Source organism: Kogia breviceps, chromosome X, assembly GCF_026419965.1.
Source record: "Kogia breviceps isolate mKogBre1 chromosome X, mKogBre1 haplotype 1, whole genome shotgun sequence".
Classification (NCBI taxonomy): Eukaryota; Metazoa; Chordata; class Mammalia; order Artiodactyla; family Physeteridae; genus Kogia; species Kogia breviceps.
Window position 1 is genome coordinate 59,477,507 of NC_081330.1, and position 23,605 is coordinate 59,501,111.

Below are 23,605 nucleotides of genomic sequence, written 5' to 3' on the forward strand. Positions count from 1 at the left end.
ATCTAAATGCTATCTGCCTTGCTAGGCTGCCCTTTTCCTGGTACTTTGGGTAGAGAGAGCAGGCTTTTCTAGGGACTTTTGTTGTCTGTATCCACTGATGTTTCTGTGTTACTGGTTTCCCCAGTACCACTCATATATGAAGCAAAAAGAAAACCCAGGAAATCACTTCTGTATTATTCCTTAGCTCCCAATGTTCTCAACCAGACTTCTTCCTTTCTTTTTAACTTTCAGAGTCTTTATATGTTTGTTTTATACATAAAGTGCAGGGTTTTTAGTTAGACTTAGCAGGAAAAATAGAGAAAAGTATTTCTGCTCCATCTTTTCAGAACCAGAAGTTGACTGTTTTTAAAACCATTTTTCTTTGAAGAAATGAGTTTAACCTAGTTAAAGATTTTTTCTTCTTCTTTAGAATTTGAGATATTTCTATACTTCAAGGTTCAATTTAATTTGTATTAGATCCTTTTCAACTCGGGCAAAATCCATGCATTTGGCAACACACTTAGGGAGATGCAATTTATTACTTGAAGGTTGACTGTCTCATCTTTTTGAATCTTTAAATAGAGAAGAAAAGTAAATTTGAGAATTTGCTGATACATTTCTGTCATGAAAAAGATGATATTTTATCATGGAAAAAATAAGAGACCCTTGTTTTAATAGCATAGCTATGAGCTTTTCAAGGATATTGCTTAGATTACTAATGCATGTTATTGACCAAATGCCCTGCATCACTATTCTAATATTGCCATATCAAAAATGAAATTTTTAATAAGTTTGCTTGTAGGAATAGAAAAATAAGATTATTATTACATATATTGCCTATTTTTAAATGCTAGTGAAAATAAACTATCAATCATTTTCTTCCTCCAGATGAGGGGTATGTCTGATAAATCACTCTGGCTAGTGGTGTCCACATTCAGCAACATACGGGAGGAGCTTGGACATCTTCAGAGTGACTTGACAGTAACATTTATTTTGATTTTTCTTTCCAAATCTTTTCTAGTTCCTAGCTTCATAACATAGAAATCAAAGCATTCAGTATACCTTTTAAAAATTTAATACAACACAACAACTTTGTGCTCACTCAGATATAGTTATTTTCCTGAAACAGTTAATTGGGGTTGGGAGAGAGGAGTAAAGAGTTATCCAATGTGAAAACGAAAGAAAGTTGGGTGCACACTAATTACTTAGTTTACTGCTAAGGTAATTTAATGCTTAAAGCCAGGGAGTAGTTTGTAAAATTACAATAATCTGACTCTGATTCAGAATTTCCCCTTTTCTGTAATAATAAAGCATACTTTGAATTTATTTGAATACTTGAAAACTTCTTTCTCCAAGACCTTAACATTGTCTATTTTCTATTTTAATTGGTGTTGTTCATGACATCAGCTAGATACATTCAGAATACTTTCCATACAATGAATAACTCCTTGAGGACTTTGGAGTGGGTTTTCTTTTTTCTGGGTTCTGATGAACACATTTAGACTCTTAATTTGAAAATTCACCACCTGCTGGGATTAACAAGGGTCTTTGTAGATTGAAGAAAAACATTAAAATAATTCAAAAGGTTCTGCTTCATTGTACTTACAATTAGTCAATTCATCAAAATGTCCATCCATGTGGGTTTTTAAATTTTCAATCCTTTGTATCCCATAGCCTGATTAACTTTTAAGAATTCTGCTCTGTGCTTTGTGACCACCTGGAGGGGTGGGATGGGGAGGGTGGGAGGGCGGGTGATGCAAGAGGGAAGAGATATGGGAACATATGTATATGTATAACTGATTCACTTTGTTTTAAAGGAGAAACTAGCACACTATTGTAAAACAGTTATACTCAAATAAAGATGTTAAAAAAAGAATTCTGTTTTATTAAACAACTACAAATGAAACAAGTGCTTATTTAAACCTTCCAATGTAAACAGGTCTTTGTATTACATAACTGTTGACAGGATTCTGTAATTCTGAGTCATAAGTAATTATGCTTCTAGTCACTGGAAAATGACAAGATAAGACTTGAGAAAGACTTGGCATTCAAAGAAACTCAAATAAAAGAGTATGAAGAACTCTCAGCATCAGTGAGAGCAAATAATTGCCAGCAGCAGGTAAGTTGACATTTTATTTGATAATAAATTTGATAGTTTTTCATATGCACAATTACTAGCATATTGGAGTTATGAGATATAATCCAGACAATTAAAATATAATGGAACAATTTGTTCATATGGGAATTGAGTGGCTTTCGGTATTTCCAATTACTGAAGCCCTCTCAGAAAAATAGATAACCCCAAGTATATTAGATATAAAGTATATACAATATACAATTATCTGTTTTGTTGGGTGACAAAAATTGTATAAATATTGAAAATCTAAGTTCACTCATTCATTTAATCTACTAATGTGGCAATAAAAAAGTTTTTATAGATCTTAACACATGTTTGTGCAATGAATAACTGAATGAATGAACTCTAAAGGATTTCTCCAGATACCTGAGCAGAGAGGATTCTTAGGAAATCGTAATGAGTCTCTGAGGCCAGTCCATTGCTAAAATTCACTCCCATGACAGTCCCAAATTTTGGCTGAATTTTCATTTGTCACATAATCAGGCATATGGTCATTTTGGTGCCTACTAGAAGGCAGGTTACAGTATTGTCAAAAAGCAGCAAGAGGGGCTTCCCTGGTGGTGCAGTTGTTGAGAGTCTGCCTGCCGATGCAGGGAACATGGGTTCGTGCCCCGGTCCGGGAAGACCCCACATGCCACGAAGAGGCTGGGCCTGTGAGCCATGGCCGCTGAGCCTGCGTGTCCGGAGCCTGTGCTCCATAACGGGAGAGGCCACAACAGTGAGAGACCCGCGTACCGCAAAAAGAAAACAAAAAATAACAAAAACAGTAAGAGTCAGATTGCTAGATTGGTACATTGAAAATTCGTCTAACATTGATTCCTTCTCACTCAAGATAGGCAAGTGAGGGTAATGTCTTTCATAGCTGATTTAACTTACCTTTTAGGGTTAAATATATAAGAAAACTGGGCATGGAAAAAATATCAATATTTGCTCTGTTTCATTGAATTAATCAACTAAAAGCACTATCTCCCAAAAAGTAGAATCCATTTGTCTTATTTACTGCGTCTTCTTTACAGCACGGACTTCAAGACTCAACCTCAAAATGCCAAGCATTGGAAGAAAACAATCTTTCTCTTCGGCATACACTATCAGACATAGAATATAAACTAAAAGAACTGGAATACTGTAAACGTAATTTAGAGCAAGAGAATAAAAATCTTAGAGTGCAGGTATTCAAATTTTGTTTTAAATATATGTTATTGCCTTAGTTATATGGTTGTAATCCTAGCATTGGCTATATATATTATATATATATAATATATATATATATATTATATATATATATATATATATAATATATATATATATATATATCCAGTTCATCTTGAGAAAATATCTAGACTGCTTTCTGATGATCTCACATGCAGTTAGGTCTTAACTCACTGACATTTGAGCTGCATAATGCAGTTCCTAAACATCACTCTCATTATTTCAATGTCTTGTTTAATCAAGTGGTTTTCATCTATTAATGTCTTATAATATAATATGTATTTCCTTCATAACAGTCCAACTACAGAAATTTATTTTTTCTTGTGTAGCTTTCAGAGACTTGCACAGGCCTGATGCTGCAGGCTAAAATGGATGAGATTGGCAACCATTACATGGAGATGGTAAAAAACTTAAGAATGGAGAAAGATAGAGAGATCTGCAAACTAAGGGTATGTAGATCCTACACTGCATAAATACACAGTTCAGCACAAACTTTCTAATAAGATAATGATAGTATCAAGTTTAATGCTACAAAGAAAAATCAACCAAAGGTAGAGTTTTAAGAGTATGCCATAGAACCATTTCTTTAAATACATATCACTATGTAGGGAATATTGTTAAATTGTCTTGTATTTTACCTTCATCTTTTCTAGGAAAGCAAAAGACCTTAAGTTCAGGGTTGTTGATTTTTAATTTCTATTTATTTATTTATTTATTTTGGTGATGGGGGAACACTTTATGATCTTGCCTAAAGCCTGCTCTATGCAGCCAAGCAACTTTCAATATTATCCAGTGAAGTCACATTTGACTTCATAAATAACCTCACTTGATTTTGAAGGATGATAGCTAGCAAGAGTTTTGTCAAGCACATGGATAAAAACTGTTGAATTATATACCTGTAATTGGCATCAAAATTAAGGTGATATTTGTGAGAATAAATATACATTGCCTTATTTTGTCATTCTAGGTCAAATTGACTAACCCTTAATTTACTGATTCCTAATTGTAGTTATATAAACTCAAATATTTTAATAGAAAAACTGATCACAGTGTTTTCTCTCCAAATATAATGTACAGTCTTTACCAAAAATCAAAATGAAACAAAAAGAATTTGTTCAAAGTCTGCTGATTTTTGTTGAAGATATCCTCCACTGGTTTATTTTCCATCTGAATGTTACTAATAACACTTTAACCTAAACAGCCATCTGTGCACACATAATGCAGTAAAAAGGGAAATGGACAGGATTTGCAGTCAGAAGACTTGTCATGGAGTTGCAGCTATGTTGCTTACTAGCTGTTGTGCCTTTGTGTCTCTGGATCTCATTTACCTGTTTTGTAAATAAAGATTATAATAATACTTATCTCGGAGGGCTGCTGTGAGGACTGAGATGAGTCATGCAGGAGGAATATGTTGTGAACTGCAAATTATGATATAATATTTGTTATTGAGTTTTCCTTAATTAGTATTTGAAGGAATATAAAGTAACTGTTTTCTTAGCTTTATTTAAATTCTTGTTGCCTAGGACTTTTACTTAAGTAATGCCTAAGCCTAAATAGTAAAGCCACCTTTTAAAAATGAGAAATTTCTTGGACTTCCCTGGTGGTCCAGTGATAAAGGATCCACCTTACAATGCAGGGGACTCTGGTTCGATCCCTTGTCAGGGAACTAAGATCCCACATGCCATGAGGCAACTAGAGCCCACGCGCCACAACTACTGAGCTGGTGCACCTCAACTAGAGAGCCTGCGTTGCCACAAACTACAGAGCCCATGTGCTCTGGAACCTGCGCATCACAACTAGAGAAGAGAAAACCCGCATGCCACAATTAGATAGAAGCCTCAATGAAGATCCCACATACTGCAACTAAGATCTGACACAGCCAAAAATAAATTAAAAAATAAACAGTAAATCTTTAAAAAATGAGAAATTCCTAATTGGCATTTCAGTTCACATATTACATTCATAAAGCTCTTTTTTTGTGTGTGTGGTACGCGGGCCTCTCACTGTTGTGGCCTCTCCGGTTGCAGAGCACAGTCTCCGGACATGCAGGCTCAGCGGCCATGGCTCACAGGCGTAGCCGCACCGCAGCATGTGGGATCTTCCTGGACTGGGGCACGAACCCATGTTCCCTGCATTGGCAGGCAGACTCTCAACCACTGCACCACCAGGGAAGCCCAATAAAGCTCTTTAAATGTTTATAACTATTGGTATTTTGCTCTTCATTTCATAACTAGCTGTATAACTTTATGTCACTTAACTTCTTTGGAACTCAGTTACCCATTTTGTTAAATGAGAATTATAATAATTCTTAGTTCTTTTTAAATCCTTAGACTCAATTAAATCAGTACCAAAAAGATGTTTCAAGAAGATAAGGAAGTTGCAGTGACTTCCAGTTCAAGATTCATGAACTGACAAGCTTGCTGGAAGAGAAGGATTCCCTTATAAAGTGTCAATCAAAGGTAACAGAGAAGGAGTCAAGGTGGAGACGAACCATACAACTCAGCCCCGTAGGATAAATACTTCCCACAAACTATAAAAAGACATGTTTCCAAGACTTACTTTATTCATGAAGTAGAATGTGAGTGCCTACAAGAAGTAGAAGACTCACATTTCAGGAGAAATAATTCAAATGAAAGCTAGAATTGAAGCAAAAAATATGTGCTATTGGGACTTTAATAATTTTAAGACATTGATTTTCTACCTCATTAGCAGTCAAACTCCCTATAAGGCTGTGAGCTGCTTCAGCAAGGGACTGTGTTATATTCCTTTCTATGTCTGTGGCATGTAGCCCAAAATCTGTCATAAAATAGGTACTGAAGGAAGAAACTACCCAAATGGTGGCTAATGTTGTATTGCTGTTATTGAACAAATGGTATTTGTAGTAACGTTCAGTGATAGATTTTCTATTATGAAACAATATCTGCTTCCATATTGAAATTTCATACTTTTCTGCTATAGCTACACATTTAAATCTTTTTGGAACAAAAATTTTCACATCTTCATCTTGAGAATCATGCCCATTCTATCTCATGTTATCCCTTAAGTTTAGAACCAGTTAGTGGATTCCTGCAGAGACTTATAATGTAACTGATTAGGTACCACAAAGCAAGACTATATGGAATTCAACAAGTGGGGTTGGAACATTCTTACCTCAAGGCTAAAAAGGAAGGGAAAAAAGTAATTATTCTTAGTAACCTTGTTAAATGATAGAACATACTTCTTACCTCATGTTTCTGTGGTTTTCAAATGATTATATTGTCTTCTATTTGTAAGGAACTCTCACAGTTGAGACAAGAAATATATTCATCTCATAACCAACCCTCCAGTGGTGGAAGGACAACTATTATCACTAGAAAGTAATGTATTTTTAATGAAATTTGGATATGACTTTTGTTATTATATAATCCAAGTTATAGCACGTTTAACTGACATGTATGCCCCTAGACAGAGTTTGGTGTTTTCTGCTGGCCAATAATTCTACTCAAGAATGAATGTTCACAAAAAGACATAGCTATTATGGTCAATAAAATTCAAGAGCACACTTTTACTGCATTTACAATACAGTAAATACAATGAAAGTGAAAAGCAAATAATTAGTTGTTTAACCAACCATATTAGTTAGGACTCTTTCAGTTGCACATGCCAAAAGCCCAACTTAAACTGGGAATTAGTTAATTCACATAATTGGAATTGCTTGGTGTCCAAATGGATTTGTGTGATCAAAATATGTCTTCAGAAATCTATCTTTTGGCTCTGTTCTTTCCTTCATAGACGTCATTCTTAGTCAGGGTCTCTCCTCATGTTAGCAGTATGACCATAGCTTACATCTCAACAATTTAGCAAAACCAAATAGAAAGTGACTCTTTATGAATGGTTTCAGCAAAAGTCTATTTTGGATATTTCATATAAATGGAATAATCAAAATGTGGTCTTTGTTGACTGAATTCTTTCACTTTGCATGTTTTCAAGATTCATCCATGTTTTAGCATGTGTCAGTACTTCATTGATTTTTGTTACTAAATAATAGTCCATTTTATGGATGTACAACCTTTTATTTATCCATTCATCAACTGATGGACATTTAGGGGCTGTTTTCAATTTTGAAAAATGCTACTGTAAATATCTGGGTACAAATCTGTGTGGACATATGTGTTCATTCCTTTGAATATATAAAGAAGAGTAGAATTGCTGAGCACATGGTAACTCTGTTTAAATTTTTGAAGAACTGCTAAACTTTTCCAAAACAGCTGCACCATTTTACATTCCCACCAGCGGTGTAAGAGGATTCCAATTTCTCTCCATCCTCCCAAACATCTGTTATTGTCCATCTGTTGGACTGTAGCATTCTAAGGGGTGGGAAGTGGTATTTCATTGCACTCTTGATTTGTAGCTCTCCAATAATTAGTGTTGCATAGTATTTTTTCATGTGCTTATTGGCCATTTGTATATCTTCTTGAAGAAATGACTAAAGTCTTTCTATATTTTAAAATTGTATTATTTTCTATTTTATTGTTGAATTGCAAGAGATATTTATATATTCTGGATACAAGTCCCTTATCAGAGATATGATTTGCAAACATTTTCTTCCATTCCATGGATTGTCTTTTCACTATCTTGATTGTATCATTTGCAGCACAAGTTTTTAATTTTGAGAAAGTCCAATATATCTATTTTTTCTTTACTCACTTGTGCTTTTGGTATCATATGTAAGAAACCATTGACTAATACAAGGTCATTAATATTTACACACACATTGTCTTCTAAAGATTTTTCTATTTTTATCTATTACATTTAGATTTAGGATCCATTTGAGTTAATTTTTTATATGTTGTAAATTAGGTATCCAAGTTCATTCTTGTGTATGGGGATATCCAGTTGTCCCAGACTCATTTATGGAATATGCTATCCTTTCCCCCATTAAATTGACTTGGCATCCTTGTCAATCAAACTACCATAAATGTAAGGGAAAATATGTAGACTCAGTTTTACTCCATTAATCTATTTATCTGTCTTTATGCTAGATCCACACTGTCTTGAATATTATAGAATTTTAGTTAAGTTGTGAAATCAGGAGTGTGAGTCTTTAAACTGTTATTTTCAAGAAAGCTTTAGCTGTTTGTGGTCTTTTGCTTTTCCATATGAGATTTAGGTTAAGCTTGTTAATTTCTGTTAAAAAAGATCCCACTGGAAAACAGGGAAGAGTTATGGGAACATATGTATATGTATAACTGATTCACTTTGTTGTAAAGGAGAAACTAACACACTATTGTAAAACAGTTATACTCAAATAAAGATGTTAAAAAAAAAAAAAGAAAATTCATTGAATATGTAGGACACTTTAGGTATTATTGCCATGTAAGAAAAACTGTCTTCTGGTCAATAAGCATGGGATCCTTTTCAATTTAGATCCTCTTTAATTTCTTTTTCAAAAACTTTTATTGGAATATAGTTGATTTACAATGTGTGTTAACATTCACGTGTACAGCAACGTGAATCAGTTATACATATACATATAACCACTCTTTGTTTAGATTATTTTCCCATACAGGCCAGTATAGAGTACTGAGTAGATTTCCCTGTGCTATACAGCAGGTCCTTATTAGTTATCTATTTTATATATAGTAGTGTGTTTATGTCAATCCCAATCTCCCAATTTATCCCTCCCCTGCTTATCCCCTGGTAACCATGTTTGTTTTCTATATCTGTGACTCTACTTCTGTTTTCAAAATAAGTTCACTTGTACCCTTTTTTTAGATTCCACACATAAGCGATATCAGATGGTATTTGTCTTTCTGTGTCTGACTTACTTTACTCACTATGACAATCTCTAGGTCCATCCATGTTGCCACAAATGGCATTATTTTGTTATTTTATGCAATAGTCCATTGTATATATGAACTGCATCTTCTTTATCCATCCCTCTTTTGATGAACATTTCATTTGCTTCCATGTCCCAGCTACTGTAAATAGTGCTCCAGAGAACACTGTTCTGCATGTATCTTTTTGAATTATGGTTTTCTCCAGAAATATGCCCAGGAGTTGGGTTGCTGGGTCATATGGTAGTTCTATTTTTAGTTTTTTAAGGAACCTCCATACTGGTCTCCATAGTGGCTGTACCAGTTGGCATTCCCACCAAGAGTGTAGGAGGGTTCCCCTTTATCCATACCCTCTCCAGCATCTATTGTTTGTAAATTTTTTGATGATAGCCATTTTGACTGGTGTGAGGTGAAACCTCATTGTAGTTTTAATTTGCATTTTTCTAATAATTAGCAACGTTAAGCATCTTTTCATGTGCTTTTTATCCACCTGTATGTCTTCTTTGGAGAAAAGTCTACTTAGATTTTCAGCCCATTTTTTTATTGGGTTTTTTGTTTTTTTGATATTGAGCTTCATGAACTGTTTGTATAGTTTGGAGATTAATCCCTTGTGGGTTGCTTCATTTGGAAATATTTTCTCCCACTCTGAGGACTGTCTTTTTGTTTTGTTTATGGCTTCCTGTGTTGTGCAAAATTTTTTAAGTTTAATTAGATCCCACTTGTTAATTTCTGTTTTTATTTTCACTTTCACTATGCTAAGAGGTGGATCAAAAAAGAGTTTGCTGTGCTTTATATCAAACAGTGTTCTACCTATGTTTTATTCTAAGAGTTTTATAGTGTCAGGCCTTACATTTAGGTCTTTAATCCATTTTGAGGATTTTTTTTTTATATATTTAAAGGAATTTAATGAAGTTTGCAAGTGGGGTGGTTTGGGGGGATTAAATCTGTTAAATGTATGAATGATTAGGACAAGGAAGAGTGTTTTTATTTTTACAGAAAAATTACATTATCAATAAAACCAGACGTCCATGATGACCTTAAAAGCTTAAGAAATCAATTTTTAAGATTTTATGTCTTTAACACATTGAAAATTAATTTAATTATAGTCATTTGAACACATACAAGCACGCTTGAACACTGAGAAACTCAAACTCTTGAAGGCTGTGGAATAACTCTGTAAACACACTTTGTTCAAATGACTCACACATTCATTTAAAAATTGATCGTATCTCTGGAAATTGAGGCTTTTTTTTTAACATCTTTATTTGAGTATAACTGTTTTACAATAGTGTGTTAGTTTCTCCTTTACAACAAAGTGAGTCAGTTATACATATACATATGTTCCCATAACTCTTCCCTCTTGTGTCACCCTCGCTCCCACCCTCCCTATCCCACCCCTCTAGGTGGTCACAAAGCACAGAGGTGAACTCCTTGTGCTATGTGGCAGCTTCCCACGAGCTACCTAATTTACAATTGGTAGTGTGTATATGTCCCTGCCACTCTCTCACATCGTCACAGCTTACCCTTGCCATTCCCCATACCCTCAAGTCCATGCTCTAGTAGGTCTGTGTTTTATTCCCATCCTACCACTTATCTCTTCATGACTTTTTTTTTTTAGATTCCATATATATGTGTTAGCATACGGTATTTGTTTTTCTCCTTTTGACTTACTTCACTCTGTATGACAGACTCCAGGTCTATCCACCTCATTACAAATAACTCAGTTTCATTTCTTTTTATGGCTGAGTAATATTCCATTGTATATATGTGCCACATCTTCCTTATCCATTCATCTGTTGATGGACACTTAGGTTGCTTCCATGTCCTGGCTATTGTAGAGCTGCAATAAACATTTTGGTACATGACTCTTTGAATTATGGATTTCTCAGGGTATATGCCCAGTAGTGGGATTGCAGGGTCATATGGTAGTTCTATTTGTAGTTTTTTGAGGAACCTCCATACTGTTCTCCATAGTGGCTGTATCATTTTACATTCCCACCAGCAGTGCAAGAGTGTCCCCTTTTCTCCACACCCTCTCCAAAATTTATTGTTTCTAGAGTTTTTGATGATGGCCAATCCGACCGGTGTGAGATGATATCTCATTGTAGTTTTGATTTGCATTTCTCTAATGATTAATGATGTTGAACATTCTTTCATGTGTTTGTTGGCTATCTGTATATCTTCTTTGGAGAAATGTCTATTTAGTTCTTCTGCCTATTTTTGGATTGGGTTGTTTGTTTTTTTGTTATTGAGCTGCCTGAGTTGCTTATAAATTTTGGATATTAATCCTTTATCAGTTGCTTCATTTGCAAATATTGTCTCCCATTCTGAGGGTTGTCTTTTGATCTTGTTTATGGTATCCTTTGCTGTGCAAAAGCTTTTAAGTTTCATTAGATCCCATTTGTTTATTTTTGTTTTTATTTCCATTTCTCTAGGAGATGGGTCAAAAAGCATCTTGCTGTGATTTATGTCATAGAATGTTCTGCCTATGTTTTCCTCTAAGAGTTTGATAGTCTCTGGCCTTACATGTAGGTCTTTAACCCATTTTGAGTTTATTTTTGTGTATGGTGTTAGGGAGTGTTCTAATTTCATACTTCTACAGGTAGCTGTCCAGTTTTCCCAGCACCACTTATTGAAGAGGCTGTCTTTTCTCTACTCTGTTTCCTTCCCTCCTTTATCAATGATGAGGTGACCACATGTGTGTGGGTTCATCTCTGGGCTTTCTATCCTGTTCCATTGATCTATATTTCTTTTTTTGTGCCAGTACCATACTGTCTTCATTACTGTAGCTTTGTAGTATAGTCTGAAGTCAGGGAGCCTGATTCCTCCAGCTCAATTTTTCGTTCTCAAGATTGCTTTGGCTATTCGGGGTCTTTTGTGTTTCCATACAAATTGTGAAATTCTTTGTTCTAGTTCTGTAAGAAATGCCAGTGGTAATTTGATAGGGATTGCATTGAATCTGTAGATTGCTTTGGGTAATAGAGTCATTTTCACAATGTTGATTCTTCCAATCCAAGAACATGGTATATTTCTCCGTCTATTTGTAGCATCTTTAATTTCTTTCATCAGTGTCTTATAGATTTTTGCATAACAGTCTTTTGTCTCCTTAGGTAGGTTTATACCTAGATATTTTATTCTTTTTGTTGCAATGGTAAATGGGAGTGTTTTCTTAATTTCCCTCTCAGATTTTTCATAATTAGTGTATAAGAATGCCAGAGAGTTCTGTGCATTAATTTTGTATCCTGCTACTTTACCAAATTCATTGATTAGTTCTGGTAGTTTTCTGGTAGCATCCTTAGTATTCTCTATGTATAGTATCATGTCATCTGCAAACAGTGACAGCTTTACTCCTTCTTTTCCTATTTTGATTCCTTTTATTTCTTTTTTTTCTCTGATTGCTGTGGCTAGAACTTCCAAAACTAGGTTGAATAAGAGTGGTGAGAGTGGGCAACCTTGTCTTGTTCCTGATCTTAGTGGAAATGGTTTCAGTTATTCATCATTGAGAACAATGCTGGCTGTGGGTTTGTCATATATGGCCTTTATTATATTGAGGAAAGTTCCCTCTATGCCTACTTTCTGCAGGGTTTTTATCATAAATGGGTGTTGAATTTTGTCAAAAGCTTTCTCTGCATCTATTGAGATGAGCATATGTTTTTTCTCCTTCAGTTTACTGATATGGTGTATCACGTTGATTGATTTGCGTATATTGAAGAATCCTTGCATTCCTAGAATAAACCCCACTTGATCATGGTGTATGATCCTTTTAATGTGCTGTTGGATTCTGTTTGCTAGTATTTTGTTGAGGATTTTGGCATCTATGTTCATCAGTGATATTGGCCTGTAGTTTTCTTTCTTTGTGACGTCTTTGTCTGGTTTTGGTATCAGGGTGATGGTGGCCTCATAGAATGAGTTTGGGAGTTTTCCTCACTCTGCTATCTTTTGGAAGAGTTTGAGAAGGATAGGTGTTAGCTCTTCTCTAAATGTTTGATAGAATTCGCCTGTGAAGCCATCTGGTCCTGGGCTTTTGTTTGTTGGAAGATTTTTAATCACAGTTTCAATTTCAGTGCTTGTGATTGGTCTGTTCATATTTTCTATTTCTTCCTGGTTCAGTCTTAGCAGGTTGTGCATTTCTAAGAATTTATCCATTTCTTGCAGGTTGTCCATATTATTGGCATAGAGTTGCTTGTAGTAAACTCTAATAATCTTTTGTATTTCTGCAGAGTCAGTTTTTACATCTCCTTTTTCATTTCTAATTCTATTGATTTGAGTCTTCTCCTTTGTATTCTTGGTGAGTCTGGCTAATGGTTTATCAATTTTATTTATCTTCTCAAAGAACCAGCTTTTACTTTTATGGATCTTTGCTATTGTTTCCTTCATTTCTTTTTCATTTATTTCTGATCTGATATTTATGATTTCTTTCCTTCTGCTAAATTTGGGGTTTTTTTGTTCTTCCTTCTCTAATTGCTTTAGGTGCAAAGTTAGGTTGTTTATTCGACATGCTTCCTGTTTCTTAAGGTATGATTGTATTGCTATAAACTTCCCTCTTATAACTGCTTTTGCTGTATCCCATAGGTTTTGGGTCGTTGTGTCTCCATTGTCATTTGTTTCAAAGTACTTTTTGATTTCCTCTTTGATTTCTTCAGTGATCACTTCGTTGTTAAGTAGTGTATTGTTTAGCCTCCATGTGTTTGTATTTTTTACAGATCTTTTCCTGTAGTTGATATCTAGTTTCATAGCGTTGTGGTCTGAAAAGTTATTGATAGGATTTCAATTTTCTTAAATTTGCCAAGGCTAGATTTGTGACCCAAGATATCTATCCTGGAGAATGTTCCATGGGCACTTGAGAAAAATCTGTATTCTGTTGTTTTTGGATGCAATGTCATATAAATATCAAGTAAATCCATCTTGTATAATGTATCATTTAAAGCTTGTGTTTCCTTATTTATTTTCATTTTGTATGATCTGTCCATTGGTGAAAGTGGGATGTTAAAGTCCCCTACTATGATTGTGTTACTGTTGATTTCCCCTTTTATGGCTGTTAGTATTTGCCTTATGTATTGAGGTGCGCCTATGTTGGGTGCATAAATATTTACAATTGTTTTATCTTCTTCTTGGATCGATCCCTTGGTCATTATGTAGTGTCCTTCTTTGTCTCTTGTAATAGTTTTTATTTTAAAGTCTATTTTGTCTGATATGAGAATTGCTACTCCAGCTTTCTTCTGATTTCCATTTGCATGGAATATCTTTTTCCATCCCTTCACTTTCAGTCTGTATGTGTCTCTAGGTCTGGAGTGGATCTCTTGTCAACAGCATATATATGGGTCCTGCTTTTGTATCCATTCAGCCAGTCTGTGTCTTTTGGTGGGAGCATTTAATCCATTTACATTTAAGGTAATTATTGATATGTGCATTCCTATTACCATTTACTTAATTGTTTCAGGTTGTTCTTGTAGGTCTTTTCCTTCTCTTATGTTTCTTGCTTAGAGAAGTTCGTTTAGCATTTGCTGTAAAGCTGGTTTGGTGGTGCTGAACTCTCTCAGCTTTTGCTTGTCTGTAAAGGTTTTAATTTCTCCATCAAATCTGAATGAGACCCTTGCTGGGTAGAGTAATCTTGGTTGTAGGTTTTTTTCCGTCATCACATTAAATATGTCCTTCCACTCCCTTCTGGCTTGTAGAGTTTCTGCTGAAAGATCAGATGTTAACCTTATGGGGATTCCCTTGTGTGTTATTTGTTGTTTTTCCCTTGCTGCTTTTAATATGTTTTCTTTGTATTTAATTTTTGACAGTTTGATTATTATGTGTCTCGGCATGTTTATTCTTGGATTTATCCTGTATGCACTCTCTGTGCTTCCTGGACTTGATTGACTATTTCCTTTCCTATATTAGGGAAGTTTTCAACTATAATCTCTTCAAATATTTTCTCAGTCCCTTTCTTTTTCTCTTCTTCTTCTGGGACCCCTATGATTCGAATGTTGGTGCGTTTAATGTTGTCCCAGAGGTCTCTGAGACTGTCCTTGGTTCTTTTCATTCTTTTTTCTTTCTTCTGCTCTGCAGTAGTTATTTCCACTATTTTATCTTCCAGGTCACTTATCCGTCCTTCTGCCTCAGTTATTCTGCTACTGATCTCATCTAGAGTATTTTTCATTTCATTTATTGTGTTGCTCATCGTTACTTGCTTCCTCTTTATTTCTTCTAGGTCCTTGTTAAATGTTTCTTGCAATTTGTCTATTCTATTTCCAAGATTTTGAATCATCTTCACCATCATTATTCTGAATTCTCTTTCAGGTAGACTGGCTATTACCTCTTCATTTGTTAGACCTGGTGTTTTTTTATCTTGCTCCTTCATCTGCTGTGTGTTTTTCTGGCTTCTCATTTTGCTTATCTTACTGTGTTTGGGGTCTCCTTTTTGCAGGCTGCAGGTTCATAGTTCTATCTATTTTTGGTGGCTGTCCCCAGTGGCTGAGGTTGGTTCAGTGGGTTGAGCAGGTTTCCTGGTTAGGGGGACCAGTGCCCCTGTTCTGGTGGATGAGGCTGGATCCCATCTCCCTGGCAGGCATGTCCACGTCTGGTGGCATGTATGCGGATGTTGGTAGCCTTACTTTGATTCTAGGCAGCCTCTCTGCTTATGGATGGGGCTGTAGACCTGTCTCGCTCTTTGTTGGGTATAGGGTGTCCAGCACTGTTCGTTGCTGGTCCTTGAATGAAGCTGGGTCTTGGTGTTGAGATGGAGATCTCTGGGAGATTTTCGCCATTTGATATTATGTGGAGCTGAGAGGTCTCTTGTGGACCAGTGTCCTGAGGTTAGTTCTCCCACCTCAGAGACACAGCCTTGACACCTGGCTGGATTGCCAAGAGCCTTTAATCCACATGGCTTAAAACAAAAGGGAGAAAAAAATAGAAAGGCAAGAAAGGAAGGAAGGAAGGAGGAAGGGATGCAAGGAAGGAAGAAAGGAAGGGAGGGAGGAGGAAAGGAAGGGAGGAAGGAAGGAGGGAATAAAGAAAGGAAGGGAGGGAGGAAGAAAGGAAGGGAGGAAGGAAGGAGGGAATAAAGGAAGGAAGGGAGGAAGGAAGGAAGGAGGGAAAAAAGAAAGAAAGGAGGGAAGAAAGGAAGAAAGAAAGGGGAGAAGACAAAATAAAGTAGGGTAAAATACAGTTATTAAAATAAAGAATAATTATTAAGAAGAAAAATTTCTATTAAAGAAAAAGAAGGAAAAAAAAGGGGGGGGGTTGGTCTAACCCCAGGACAGATGGTGAAAACAAAGCTACACAGACAAAATCTCACACAGTAGCACACACATACACACTCACATAAAGAAAAAAGGGGAAAATAATAGTATATCTTGCTCCCAAAGTCCACCTCCTCAACCTGAGATATTTCGCTGTCTATTCAGGTTTTCCACAGATGCAGGGCACTTCAAGCTGACTGTGGAGCTTTAACCCGCTGTTTCTGAGGCTGCTGGGAGGGACCTCCCCATCTCTTTTTTCTCACAGCTCCTGGGGCTCAGCCCTGGACCTGGCCCCGCCTCTGCGCACAGGTCATCCGAGGGTGTCTGCCCTTTGCTCAGAGAGGGCGGGGTCAAAGGAGCAGCGTTAAAGGAGCAGCTGATTCGTGGTCTCTGGCTCACTCAGGCGGGGGGTGGGGGCACGGATGTGGGGTGAGTCCGCGGCAGCAGAGGCCGGCGTGACGCTGCACCGGCACGAGGCGCACCACGCGTTTTCCCGGGGAAGCAGTCCCTGGATCCCGGCACCCTAGCGGTGGCGGGCTGCACAGGCTCCCGGGAGGGCTAGTGTGGAGAGTGACCTGTGCTCACACACAGGCCTCTTGGTGGCGGCAGTAGCAACCCTAGCGTCCCACACCCGTCTCTGTTGTCCATGCCGACAGCCACAGCTCACACCCGTTTCTGGAGCTCCTTTATGTGGTGCCCTTAGTTCCCTTTCCTCGTGCCCCAGGAAGCGAAGAGGCAAGAAAAAGTCTCTTGTCTCTTCGGCAGCTCCACGCCCGTTTCTGGAGCTCCTTTAAGAGGCGCGCTTAATCCCCTCTCCTCACGCAGAAGGAGGTAAAGAGGGAAGAAAATGTCTCTTGCCTCTTCGGCAGCTCCAGATTTCTCCCGAACTCCCTCCCGGCCAGCCATGGTGCACTAACCCCTTCAGGCTGTTTTCACTCTGCCAAATGCAGACCTTTTCCTGGGATCTGCCTGAGGCTGAGTTCCCAGCCCCGCCCGCCGTGGTGGGTGAGCAGACAAGACTCTCGGGCTGGTGAGTGCTGGTCGGCACCGATCCTCTGTGGAATCTCTCTGCTTTGCCCTCCGCACCCTGTTGCTGCGTTCTCCTCCGCGGCTCTGAAGCTTCCCCCTCCGCCACCCGCAGTCTCCGCCCACGAAGGGGCTTCTAGTGTGTGGGAACCTTTCCTCCTTCACCGCTCCCTCCCACTGGTGCAGGTCCCGTCCCTATTCTTTTGTCTCTGTTTATTATTTTTTCTTTTGCCCTCCCCAGGTACGTGGGGAGTTTCTTGCCTTTTGGGAGGTCTGAGGTCTTCTGCCAGCGTTCGGTGGGTGTTCTATAGGAGAAGTTCCACGTGTAGATGTATTTCTGATGTATCTGTGAGGAGGAAGGTGTTCCCCGCGTCTTACTCTTCCGCTATCTTCTCGCTCCCCTCGAGGCTTTTCTTGAGTTTATTTTTGAGTATGGTGTTAGGGAGTGTTCTAACTTCATTCTTTTACATGTAGCTCTCCAGTTTTCCCAGCACCAATTTTTGAAGAGACTGTTTTTTCTCCATTGTATATTCTTGCCTCTTTAGTCATAGATTACATGACCATAGGTGTGTGGGTTTATCTCTGAGCTTTCTATCTTGACTGTTGATCTATATTTCTATTTTGTTCCAGTATCATACTGTCTTGATGACTGTAGCTTTGTAGTATATTCTGAAGTCAGAGAGCCTGATTCCTCCAGCTCCGTTTTTCTGTCTCAGGATTCCTGTCGCTATTCATGGTCTTTTGTGTTTCCATACAAATTGTAAAAATTTTTGTTCTACTTCTGTGAAAAATGCCATTGGTAATTTGTTAAGAATTGCATTGAATCTGTAGATTGCTTTGGGTAGCATAGTCATTTTCTCAATATTGATTCTTCCAATTTAAGACTATGGTATATCTCTCCAACTATTTGTGTCATCTTTGATTTCATTCATCAACATCTTGTAGTTTTCTCAGCACAGGTCTTTTACCTCCTTTTGTAGGTGTATTCCTAGGTATTTTATTCTTTTTCATGTGATGGTAAATGGGTTTGTTTCCTTAATTTCTCTTTCTGATCTTTTGTTGTTAATGTATAGGAATGCAAGAGATTTCTGTGTATTAATTTTGTATCCTGCAACTTTACCAAATTCACTGATTAGCTTTAGTAGTTTAATGGTAGAATCTTTAGGATATTCTATGTATATATCATTGTCATCTGCAAACAGTGACAGCTTTACTTCTTTATTTCTGATATGGATTCTTTTCATTTCTTTTTTCTTCTGTGATTGCTGTGGCTGAAACTTCCAAAACTATGTTGAATAACAGGGGTGAGAGTGGGGAACCCTGACTTGTTCTTGATCTTAGTGGAAATGGTTTGTTTTTCACTATTGAGAATGATGTTGCCTATGGGTTTGTCGTATATGCCCTTTATTATGGTGAGGTAAGTTCCCTCTATGCCTACTTTCTGGAGAATTTTTATCATAAATCAGTGTCGAATTTTGTCAAAAGCTTTTTCTGCATCTATTGAGATTATCATATGGTTCTTATCCTTCAATTTGTTAATATGGTATACCACATTGATTGATTTGCCTATACTGAAGAATCCTTGCATTCCTGGGATAAAGCTCACTTGATCATGGTGTATGTTCCTTTTAAGGTGCTGTTGGATTCTGTTTGCTAGTATTTTGTTGAGGATTGTTGCATCTATGCTCATCAGTGATATTGGCCTGTAGTTTTTTTCTTTGTGACATCTTAGTTAGGTTTTGGTATCAGGGTGATGGTGGCCTTGTAGAATGAGTTTGGGAGTATTCCTCCCTCTGCTATCTTTTGGAAGAGTTTCAGAAGGATAGGTGTTAGCTCTTCAGCAAATGTTTGATAGAATTCACCTGTGAAGCCATCTGGTACTGGGCTTTTGTTTGTTGGAAGATTTTTAGTCACAGTTTCAATTTCAGTGCTTGTGATTTGTCTGTTTATATTTTCTGTTTCTTCCTGGTTCAGTCTTGGAAGGTTGTGCATTTCTAAGAATTTTTCCATTTCTTCCAGGTTGTCCATTTTATTGGCATACAGTTATTTGTAGTAATCTTTTATGATCCTTTGTATTTCTGCAATGTCAGTTGTTACTTCTCCTTTTTCATTTCTAATTCTGTTGATTTGAGTCTTCTACTTTTTTTTCTTCATGAGTCCAGCTAATGGTTTATCAATTTTATTTATCTTCTCATACAAGCAGCTTTTAGTTTTGTTGATCTTTGCTATCATTTCCTTCATTTCTTTTTCATTTATTTCTGATCTGGTCTTTATGATCTCTTTCCTTCTGCTAACTATGGTGTTTTTTTGTTCTTCTTTCTCTAATTGCTTTAGGTGTAAGGTTAGGTTGTTTATTTGAGGCCTTTCTTGTTTCTTGAGGTAGGATTTTATTGCTATAAACTTCCCTCTTAGAACTGCTTTTGCTGCATCCCATAGGTTTTGGGTCGTCATGTTTTCATTGTTATTTGTTTTTAGGTATTTTTTAATTTCCTCTTTGATTTCTTCAGTGATCTCTTAGTTATTTAGTAGTGTATTGTTTAACCTCCATGTATTGGTATTTTTTACAGATTTTTTTCCTGTAACTAACATCTAGTCTCATAGTGTTGTGGTCAGAAAAGATATTTGATATGATTTAAATTTTCTTTAATTTACCAAGGCTTAATTTGTGACCCAAGATATGGCCTATCCTGGAGAATGTTCCATGATCACTTGAGAAGAACGTATATTCTGTTGTTTTTGGACAGAATGTCCTATAAATATCAATTAAGTCCATCTTGTTTAATGTATCATTTAAAGCTTGTGTTTCCTTATTTATTTTCATTTTGGATGATCTGTCCATTGGTGAAAGTGGGGTGTTAACGTCTCCTACTATTATTGTGTTACTGTTGATTTCCCCTCTTATGGCTATTAGCATTTGCCTTAAGTGTTGATGTGCTCCTATGTTGGGTGCATAAACATTTACAACTGTTATATCTTCTTGGATTGATCCCTTGATCATTATGTAGTGTCCTTCTTTGTCTCATAACAGTCTTTATTTTAAAGTCTATCATGTCTGATATGAGAATTGCTACTCCAGCTTCTTTTGATTTCCATTTGCATGGAATATCTTTTTCCATCCCCTCACATTCGGTCTGTATGTGTTCCTAGGTCTGAAGTGAGTCTCTTGTAGACAGCATATATTTTGTATCCATTCAGCCAGTCTATGTCTTTTGGTTGGAGCATTTAATCCATTTACATTTAAGTTAGTTATCGATATGTACGTTCCCATTACCATTTTCTAAATTGTTTTTGGTGTGTTATTGTAGGTCTTTTCCTTCTCTTGTGTTTCCTGCTTAGAGAAGTTCCTTTAGCACTTGTAAAGCTGGTTTGGTGGTGCTGAATTCTCTTAGCTTTTTCTTGTCTCTGAAGGTTTTAAGTTCTCTTTCGAATCTGAATGAGATCTTTCTAGGTAGAGTAATCTTGGTTGTAGATTTTTCCCTTTCATCACTTTAAATATGTCCTGCCACTTCCTTCTGGCTTGCAGAGTTTCTACTGAAAGATCAGCTGTTAGCCTTATGGGGATTCCCTTGTATGTTATTTGTTGTTTTTCCCTTGCTGCTTTTAATGTTTTCTTTGTATTTAATTTTTGATAGTTTCATTAATATGTTTCTTGGCATGTTTCTCCTTGGATTTATTGTGTATGGGACTATCTGTGCTTCCTGGACTTGATTCATTATTTCCTTTCCCATATTAGGGAAGTTTTCAACTCTAATCTCTTCAAATATTTTCTCAGTCCCTTTCTTTTTCTCTTCTTCTGTGACCCCTATAATTCTCATGTTGGTGTGTTTAATGTCTCTGAGGTGTCTGAGACTGTCCTCTATTCTTTTCATTCTTTTTCCTTTATTCTGCTCTGTGGTAGTTATTTCCACTATTTTATCTTCCATGTCACTTACCCATTCTTCTGCCTCAGTTACTCTGCTATTGATTTCTTCTAGAGAATTTTAAATTTCATTTATTGTGTTGTTCATCATTGTTTGTTTGCTCTTTTGTTCTTCTAGGTCCTTGTTGAATGTTTCTTGTATTTTCTCCATTGTACTTGCAAGATTCTGGATCATCTTTACTATCATTACTCTGAATTCTTTTTCAGGTAGACTGCCTATTTCCTCTTCATTTGTTTGGTCTGGTGCATTTTTACCTTGCTCCTTCATCTGCTTTGTGTTTCTCTGTCTTCTCATTTTGCTTAACCTAATGTGTTTAGGGTCTCCTTTTCACAGGCTGCAGGTTCATAGTTACCTTTGTTTTTGGTGTCTGCCTCCAGTGAGTAAGGTTGGTGCAGTGGGTTGTGTAGGCTTCCTGGTGGAGGAGTCTGGTGCCTGTGTTCTAGTGGCTGAGGCTAGATCTTTTCTTTCTGGTGGGCAGGACTATGTCCAGTGGTGTGTTTTGGGGTGTTTGTGAACTTATGATTTTAGGCAGCTCTTTGCTAGTGGGTGGGGTTGTGTTCCTTTCTTACTGGTTGTTTGCCATAGGGTGTCCAACACTGGAGCTTCCTGGTCGTTGAGTGAAATGTTGTCTTAACATTGAGATGGAGATCTCTGTGAGAACTCTTGCTGATTGATATTATGAGGGGCTGTTAGGTCTCTGGTGGACCAATGTCCTGACCTTGGCTCTCCCAACTCAGAAGCTCAGGCCTGACACCCGGCCAGAGAACCAGGACCCTGTCAGCCACACGGCTTAGAAGAAAAGTGAGAAAAGAAAAAAAAAAGAAAAAAATAAAATTACTAAAATAAAAAATAAAAATATATTATTATAATAAAATTAAATAATTAATTTTAAAAAGGAAGACAGCAACTAAACCAATAAACTAATCCACCAATGATAAGAAGCACTAGAAACTATGCTAAAAAAAGTGGACAGACAGAACCCTAGGACAAATGGTAAAAGCAAACCTATACAGGCAAAATCACACAAGGAAGCATATACATACACACTCACAAAAATGGAAAAAGGAAAAAAATATATATATATATAAATAAGGAAGAGAGAAACCAAATCAAGAAACAAATCTAACAATGATAATAAGCTCTAAGTACTAAGATAAACATAATACTAGAAACAAATTAGATGCAGAAGGAAAACCCCAATTCTATAGTTGCTCCCAAAGTCCACTACCTCAGTTTTGGGATGATTCATTGTCTATTCAGATGTTACACAGATGCAGGGTACATCAAGTTGATTGTGGAGATTTAATCCACTGCTCCTGAGGCTGCTGGGAGAAATTTCCCTTTCTCTTCTTTGTTCACACAGCTCCAGGAATTCTGCTTTGGATTAGGCCCTCTGCATGTAGGTCACCCTCTGACATCTGTTCTTCACCCAGGCAGGAGGGGGTTAAAGGATCAGCTGATTAGGGGTCTCTGGCTCACTCAGGCCAGGGGGCAGGAGGGGTACAGAATGTAGGACGAGCCTGTGGCAGCAGAGACCAGCAGTGATGTTACAACAGCCTGAGGTGCACTGTGTTTTCTCTTGAGGAAGTTGTCCCTGGATCACAGGCCCCTGGCAGTGGTGGGCTGCACAGGCTCCTGGGATGGGTGGTGTAGCTAGTGACCTGTGCTTGCCCACAGGATTCTTGGTGGCTGCAGCAGCGTTAGCGTTTTATGCCCTTCTCTGATGTATGCACTGATAGCCGTGGCTCACACCAGTCTGAAGCTTGTTTAGGCGGTTCTCTGAATCCTCTCTGCTCACACACCCTTTTGGAAAGTCTGAGGTCTCCTGCTAGCGTTCAGTAGGTGTTGTGTAGGAGTTGTTCCACATGTAGATATATTTTTGATGTATTTGTGGGGAGGAAGGTGTTCTCCATGTCTTACTCCTCTGCCTACTTAAAGGTCCTCTGCCTCTAGTGTATTTTTATTTTCATTATTGTGTTGTTCATCTCTGTTTTTTCTTTAGTTTTTCTAGGTGTTTGTTAAACTTTTCTTGTAGTTTTTTGATCCATGCCTCCATTCTTTTTCTGAGATCTTGGATCATCTTTACTATCATTACTCTGAATACTTTTTTAGACAGATTGCTTATCTCCTCTTCATCTAGTAGTTCTTGTAGGTTTTTTTCTTGCTCCTTTGCCTGCAACATACTTCTTTCTCATCTCATTTTGTCAGACTTACTGTGTCTGTGGTCTCCTTTCCACAGGCTGCGGGATTGTACTTCGTTTTCCTTCTCTTGTCTGCTGCCTGGTGGGTGAG

General features: G+C 37.2%; 1 protein-coding gene across 1 annotated transcript in view; it reads left to right on the plus strand.

Moving 5' to 3' along the window:
- Window positions 1-23,605, plus strand: part of POF1B (POF1B actin binding protein) — a 112,891-nt gene that overhangs the window by 83,371 nt on the left and 5,915 nt on the right. The window contains 6 exon segments of the mRNA XM_059050178.2: window positions 868-960; window positions 1,985-2,098; window positions 3,133-3,285; window positions 3,655-3,774; window positions 5,656-5,784; window positions 6,599-6,681. Of these exon segments, the coding sequence (XP_058906161.1) occupies window positions 868-960; window positions 1,985-2,098; window positions 3,133-3,285; window positions 3,655-3,774; window positions 5,656-5,784; window positions 6,599-6,681 (692 nt within the window).